This window comes from Bombus fervidus, chromosome 16 (genome assembly GCF_041682495.2).
Source record: "Bombus fervidus isolate BK054 chromosome 16, iyBomFerv1, whole genome shotgun sequence".
Lineage (NCBI taxonomy): Eukaryota > Metazoa > Arthropoda > Insecta > Hymenoptera > Apidae > Bombus > Bombus fervidus.
Window position 1 is genome coordinate 178,760 of NC_091532.1, and position 8,122 is coordinate 186,881.

Sequence of the window (8,122 nt, forward strand, 5' to 3'; positions counted from 1 at the left end):
ACGAGGCTCGACGCTTATTTACATCATAATGAGCATAAAGGTTAGGAAATAAAGTGAAATTAAATTGAACATAGTGCCATCTATTTCACAAATAGAAATTAATCTTCTCTTTCATTCAACATCCAAGAAGGTTCAGAAGCTCTCTTCTTGTAAGTACGACGATCAATCTTTATCTTATATTAGATGATATATATGATACAAACTATATTATTTCTGTTATAAAATATTCGAGATATCCTCTAAATGTTATTTCAATTACAATTTCAAATAATTGTTCAAATGTACAATTCCAATGAAAATTTGATAGCGTGTTTTGATTACATGATTCATGCTTGTTAAGTCACGAGTATGTACTTACATATTTACTTAAAAGGGCCTTCGTACCTTTTCAATTCTGTATTACGGTATCAATCGTATCTTATCTTATTTTCTCCACAACAAGTATTTAATATACTTATATTTAAAAATTTTAAATAAAGACATACAACGGTGTATACTACGAAATTTTGGTATTGCGATGAAAGATTTCTAAAAAGATTGCGTTAACCATATTTTAGGTTTAATTGTATATCAGCTCAGCGTAATATTGGAAGGGACTTATAAATATAATTGTGTTCTTATTAGTATAACAAATTACAACGAAGAAAGTAAAGTTGCAAGAATCATGGCTACTTGGGATGGTTCTTATTCAGGACCAGATGACCAAAATTATTGTCAAATGTATTCTGATCAAAGCGTACCTGGGCCTGCAACAGCAAATTGGACATTATTTTCTGATAATATAAATAACGATTATTTACAACCTAGTCGTGAGTTCTATGTACAAAATGAACCTATGTTTGAACAGAATAGTCCAAATGCTTTCTATCATTCGAACACGAATGTTATGCCAAGTTTGTTGACTACAACCAATAATTATCATGGGCATGTAATAAACCCAGTAGGAAATACACAAGTATTAAATAGTGAGGAGTACTTTTCAACTGTTGTCAAATCTCAACAAGGCTGCGTATCTGATGACTCTTGGAAATATGATAACAATCTAATGAAGAACGAAGATGTCTCTACAAAGAGAATAAAGGAATCTTCAGACAGCATAGTCAATCAATCAAAATTACATGTGATGGCTGAAGAGTTTGTGCCAAATAATAGAGGATATGGTGATAGAAGTAAAAGTAAAGAGTTAGAGAATACAAAATCTATTAACGATGCAAATGGTTGTGTCAAGGATAATGGCAAGATATCAGATAAATACTTCTTTTGTAATGAGAGTAGGCATGAAGGTAAATATAATAACAGAAAATGTTCTAATTATAAACACAAAGAAAGACAGCAAGATCAGTGTTACAAAAAAAATGCATACACGAATTCCTATCAACAGCATGTCAAAACTTCTCATAAACTTCAAGGTAATAAATACTTTACTAATAAGTATTATGCAGGAAAATCACAAGTAAATTCAAAAGTTATGAATGAAAATGCATTGGAACAACGTTCAATGACTAATAGCGCTACTTGTAATAATAAAAAGGATCCTGTAATAAATTTGAATAAAGGAGAATCATCATTAAGTATGAATGTGTGCTCAAATAAAAATAAAAATTTGTCGAATGAGGTTAATGATAAAAGAACTATCGTTGGTGATAATAATGTACAAGGTGATAGCATACAGCAGCCCAAAAATTCGATGAAGGAATTTACTTACTATAATCCTGGCTTCAAACAGACCTACAATAATCATAGAAATTTAAGGAAATATCGGTATAATGATAGACATAACAGGGAAGAAAATTTTTATAAAGAAAAGCGACATCATTATTCAGGGTATGGTAGAGAAAATTATAATAAAGAAGATAAATTTAAAATAAGAAATGAAATGTGCAGTAATGGAGAATATAACGAATATAAAGAATGTTTTAACGGGAGAACTGGATTAGAAGCAAAAGAGATAAAAGAGAAAAGGCACAACCATCAAGGATATAATGGATTTAAAGAACATCACAAGGAAGCTAAACTAGAAATCTTTAAAGAGAAAGATAAAGGTAAATATTATGTATATGAAAATAAAGAGAAAGGAAATGAACATTGGAGGAATAAAAGGGAAATTAGCGAAAGAAATAATATTCAGAAACGGGGACAAAATAGAAAGTCACCAGTTGGTACGTATGTAAGTTGGTATTTCCTATGCTATGTTGTATTTTTAACATGATAATAATGCAGTTTTATAATTTTATTGTGCAGATGATGATGCAAGTCAAAGAGAAAGATTAGCAGAACAGTTGAATAGAGGACAATTAGAATGTTTAGTATGTTGTGAATATATTAAACAGAATGATTATGTTTGGTCATGTTCTAACTGCTTTCATGTGTTGCATCTGAAATGTATTAAAAAATGGGCAAAGTCATCACAATCTGGTAAATATAATTGTAGTTATAAACTAATAATTCTTATATACTATATACCATACTACAATAATTCTTTATATACTATTTGTATAGAAAATGGCTGGAGATGTCCAGCATGTCAAAATGTTAACTTAGTAATTCCTGAAGATTACTTTTGCTTTTGTGGCAAAACAAGAGTACCCGAATGGAATCGTAGAGATGTTGCACATTCTTGCGGTGAAATTTGCGCTAGAACATTATCCAAAAATAGTTGTCCACATAAGTGCACTCTCTTATGCCATCCTGGATCTTGTCCACAATGTACAGCAATGGTAACAAAATATTGTGGCTGTGGTAAAACTCAGCAAACAGTACAGTGTAGTACTCAGAAATTATTGCTGTGTGAATCTATATGTGGTAAAAATTTAAAATGCGGCAGGCATAAATGTCAAAGTAAATGCCATCATGGAGAATGTGCAAACTGTGAAGAAACAATAAAGCAAAGTATGTAATTTAAATATGACATAATGTAAATTAAAGTATTAAATTTCATTCTGAGAGCATATTTATTTTCAGTGTGTTATTGTGGCAAAAGTACAAAAGAAATAACTTGTCAGAGTAATATTTCGTTTACATATTCTTGTGGAACTATTTGCGGTAAATTGTTAGAATGTGGTAATCACACTTGTACAAAATTATGTCATGCGGATGCTTGCGAATCCTGTTCTTTAACTCCTGACAAAATTACAACTTGCTGCTGTGGTCAAACACCATTAACAGATAAGAGACAAACTTGCTTAGATTCAATTCCAGTCTGTGACAAAATCTGTATGAAAAATTTGAAATGCGGGCAACCTAGTGAGTATTTCATTTCAAACTGAAGGTGCATGGGATTTTTGATAAAGTACAGTAAAAATTTATGATATAATATATTGTCTGCAGATAATCCTCATAAGTGTAAAGTGAAGTGTCATATAGGAGATTGTCCTGTTTGTGACTTAATTACCAATGTTAGATGCCGCTGCGGAAACATGGATAGGGAAATAGCTTGTAAAGATTTGATATCAAAAGCTGATGATGCACGGTGTGAAAAGAGATGTATAAAAAAAAGGTCTTGTGGGAAGCACAAATGTAACCAACTGTGTTGTATAGAGATAGAACATATTTGTCCATTAATATGTTCTAAAACTTTAAGCTGTGGGAGGCATAAATGTGAACAAAGTTGTCATAAAGGTATTAAATTACGTTAATGATAATATTAATATTAATTTTGAAATCGTAAAAATTAAGTAAAAATCATAAAAATTATACTGTACAACGAAATTAATTGATTAATATAAAACATTATATTAAAATAGGAAGGTGTCAACCTTGTTGGCGAAGTAGTTTTGATGAATTATACTGTGAATGCGGGGCTTCTGTGATATATCCTCCCGTTCCTTGTGGGACAAGAAGACCTACATGTGACAAGCCTTGCTCTCGACAGCACTCTTGTGGCCACGAAATATTACATAATTGCCATAGCGAATTAAACTGTCCGCCTTGTACTGTTCTTACTCAGAGATGGTGTCATGGTAAACATGAATTACGAAAAGCTGTACCATGCTATGTTAACGAAATTTCATGTGGTTTGTCATGTAACAAGCCCATATCCTGTGGTCGACATAAATGCATTACTATTTGTCATTCTGGACCATGCGAAAAACCAGGGCAACAATGTTCTCAGCCTTGTACTGCTCAAAGGGAACTGTGTGGACACATCTGCGCTGCTCCATGTCACGAGGGTAAATGTCCAGACACACCTTGCAAGGAGATGGTTAAGGTAATTAATTAAATATGTTTTCAAAATGACATTCACGGCTTGACGATACATAAGATCTCTGTATAATTAAGTTTAAAGTTTGTATTAATATATTGGCTTTCTGCATTACTAATAAAAATCTCTTTATATATAGGTGACGTGTCAGTGTGGGCATAGGACTATGTCGCGTGTTTGCGCCGAAAATTCTAAAGAATATCAGAGAATAGCAAGTAGCATATTAGCTAGTAAAATGGCTGATATGCAATTAGGTCATTCTATTAATTTGGAAGAAGTATTTGGTCAAGGAGCAAAGAAGCAGAATCAGTTAAAAACTTTAGAATGCAATGATGAATGTAAAATAATAGAACGGAATAGAAGATTGGCGTTGGGTTTGCAAATTGCAAATCCAGATTTAAGTGGAAAATTAATGCCTAGATACAGTGATTTTATGAAACAGTGGGCTAAAAAGGATCCTCATTTTTGTCAGATGGTTCATGACAAATTAACCGAGTTGGTACAATTAGCAAAAACGTCTAAACAAAAATCACGCAGTTATTCCTTTGATAGCATGAACAAAGATAAACGTCATTTTATTCACGAGTCTTGTGAACATTTTGGTTGTGAAAGCCAGGCATATGATCAGGAGCCAAAAAGAAATGTTGTTGCGACTGCTGTAAAAGATAAGGTAATGCACATTTTACGTTTAACTAGAAGAATTGAACTCATAATTTAATTTTCTGGTATTATGTTGAAATTTATTACAGTGTTGGTTACCTAGTTATAGTTTATTAGAGATTGTACAACGGGAAAATGGTCAGAGAAAAGTTCCAGGTCCAATGTTAAATACTACAAAAGCTGATGGGTCCGTGAAGTAAGTAAAATTAAGTAAATTCAGCATTTCCAAAATCTGTCACGTAGTTTTAATGAATTAACAATGGGTTTGTATATCGGGCTGGCAACTAAGTGATTGCGGATTTTGTCAATACCACCTAATGACAAAATCCGCAATCACTTAGTTGTCAACCCAGTATTAATTTCAAATTATCCATTTGTTCTCTTTAGGACAATATTATCACTGCCTGCGAAAAAGATCCAAAAGCCAGAAACAACATTAAGCATAAAAACATCAGAACCAGAAATAGATTATTTTGATTATAAGGGTTAAGATTACTATCTCCGTATTACATAAAGTGTAAGTAATATAAGAGATGAAATTAATATCATAATTAGAAAAAATGCTGTTAAATATAATGGATTAACTAAACATTTTAATAATATTTATTCTTTGTACGTACGTACGCACGCATGCTACCATAATATATGTATACATATATGTAGGGTGACCCAGATAAATGGGATCACATAAGCATTTGCCTTATTTGTATGAAAAAACTTTTCAGTACAATTCAAGGGCCACATGCAAAGGTGATTTTTCTTACAAGATTACAAGTGATGGTCATCGCTATGGTTTTTTTTTTTTTTTTATTTTTAAATAGAACTGTATATATTTATTTTTCCATATCCTTATAGAGCACGAAAAAAAAAAAAAAAAAAAACAAATTCAACGACCTTAATAGCTATCTTAATACCGTTTCCATCATTTAATCTTTAGATACTTGCGTTTGAATTGTACATAAGTGATATTTAATTATGTTCAATCGTTAGGTGGTAAAATAAAAGAATGCAAAATTTTCGACTCCAAAGTAGAATTTTCTAACTTTTAAGTTTAATTTATTAGTGTCACACGTCATAACTGTTATAAGACAAATTTTTAAAGTAACTATGTGGTATAAGAGTTAACGTCTTCGATTAAAAAAGTTTGGTCACAAATAATCATTATAAATGATTAAAATTTTCTTTGCTACCGGTAATCATTATCGATATCGAGAAGTTTATTTTGATTACGAATGATCTGTAAATAGGTCATCAAGTAGCCGTCGTTTATAAACAGAGGACGTTAAAATCAGTATCGTGTCGAATTTCTTAGTCGGTATAGCAGTCACGTTGGGCCACGAAGGTTCATAAAGTGATTTATCTAGTAGTATATTTCGTTTGTGACATAGCCCACCGGTTTGTAGGACACCGTTTTTTAGATTGCACGAGAGGTCTATCTCATCTTTAATCGATGATGTTGTCATTGATAATATATGTATACATAATATAGTTATATCGATAATATAGTTCCTTTCGACGTTTGATAAAGTAGGTAACCTCTTTGACTTGAAGTTGGTGCGGTGTGCTTCTTTGGCCTGAAGTTGGCGCAGTATAGGTCCGAGGTTCGTTACAATCCTGACCAATAGGGCTCATATATATGAAAATTGAGCGCTCCTATTGGCGCAGAATATTGTCAAAGTCAAATCGAGCGCGCCTATTGGTGCGAAATATTGGAAAGTCGTAGTTTCGCGGAGAAACGTACCGTGGGGTGAGATTGTACTCTTGACAATCGTGGAGCGAAAATTCGTCCCGTCGAGCGTTACCCTGTTATTATTAGTACTTTCATTTTAAGTTTACCAACATTTCTACACTTCTATCTGCTTCGTTCAAATAGCACGTTCGTATTTAATCGCTTATTGATTATAATCTTAGTAAAATTAAGTAGTATAACGAAATTTTCTTTTACTTTTATCGTTGACTGCGTACTTGACAGGTTACAGTCATCATATTATCGGTCTTTGAGATAGGATTTGGGTTCTATTACTACTTTATTCCGCTATAATCAGTTTCATTGCTTTAAATTATTGGTTTATTATACATTTATTCTTTGACTGTATTTCTGATGGTTAAAATTGTCTATAATTCGCATTAGTACCGACCTTTGAGGAAGACTTTGGATTTTATCGTCGCTTTATCTCGCTATAATTTGAACAGAACTGTTATTGTTAATTACTGATTTTGTTATACATTTATTTGAAATTGTCGGTTTTCCTTTGTGCAGATTATTGGCTGATCACGTGACTCAAAGGATAGAGGTTCATCAGATCACAGGCGCCACAGGCGATTAATAATCGATAAATCGAACTGATACGAAACGGACGCTACAGATGATTATTAATAATCGAATCGTTGATTGCTCGAGGTATTAGAAGAAAGCAGACGTATGTAGACGATTATTTTCTCTTTTTATTCAATCAGTGATGATCGATATTTGCTATACAACTTACGATTGATATATAATGACATTATTTTATAAATAGTTGCGTAATTTGTTGAAAATATTAAGACGAAGGAAAAACGCTTAAAGAAATCACATTTTGATACTGTTTCGGGTATATAGATTAAACGATTATACATATTAAGTGATTATACGAATTATTTGATTGTTATTGGAAAACAATCTGCTGCAAAATTATTATATTTTTATGTATTCGAATGAGAAAATCGGTTTATTCGGTTTATTCGGTTTATTCGTCGAAAGGGTCTGAACAAAACATGTTGAAATAGGTTTCTGTGTAAGATTAAATATACATTCTAATCGCTGATCACTTCGGACATGTTTATGTAAGGAAGTTTAAATTATTAGAATCATCGTCGAATCTTTATAAGGTGTTACATAATGTATTAGCAAATATCATATTTCACACTCTGATAACGAACATTCGGTATTGAATTTTTCCTGACGAAATGATATTATATTTTAAAACATTAATAAAGATTGAGAGATATATTAGAAAACATCTTGTAATACATAAACAGTGTTTGAAATATTACACGTATATTCCATTTTCTTAATATGTATATGTAATAGCTGTTTGTTGGTGAGAAATGAATAATAATCGGTACATAGTATATACATTTCGAAAACCAGCCACTCCTTCCCCCTAATCGTTCCCCCCTGCTAATACAACTTTTTTTCAGAACATATTTCTGTCCGTGCGCAATGCGCAATACGTTAGAGTCGGTGTTTGTCGCGTAATGACATTTTTTATATTTTCTAGA

General features: G+C 32.0%; 1 protein-coding gene across 3 annotated transcripts; it reads left to right on the forward strand.

The window, feature by feature from the left end:
* The first annotated feature begins 20 nt into the window (after nt 1-20).
* On the forward strand, nt 21-7,976 carry Stc (nuclear transcription factor, X-box binding stc). 3 transcript variants are annotated; one of them, XR_011801973.1, is made up of 12 exons: nt 21-149; nt 625-2,159; nt 2,242-2,415; nt 2,500-2,889; nt 2,962-3,243; nt 3,328-3,618; nt 3,744-4,207; nt 4,341-4,871; nt 4,951-5,057; nt 5,249-5,378; nt 7,122-7,285; nt 7,381-7,976. XR_011801973.1 is itself a non-coding variant. In XM_072018874.1 (11 exons), the coding sequence occupies exons 2-10, from the start codon at nt 665-667 to the stop codon at nt 5,349-5,351; spliced, it is 3,837 nt and encodes a 1,278-aa protein (XP_071874975.1). In that variant the 5' UTR covers nt 21-149; nt 625-664; the 3' UTR covers nt 5,352-5,378; nt 5,587-5,867. The 3 variants fall into 3 exon arrangements, 2 of the variants coding, with proteins under 2 accessions (XP_071874975.1, XP_071874974.1); XM_072018874.1 differs by lacking the exons at nt 7,122-7,285; nt 7,381-7,976 and adding an exon at nt 5,587-5,867; XM_072018873.1 differs by lacking the exons at nt 7,122-7,285; nt 7,381-7,976 and having other exon boundaries at nt 5,249-5,450.
* The last annotated feature ends 146 nt before the right edge of the window (nt 7,977-8,122 follow it).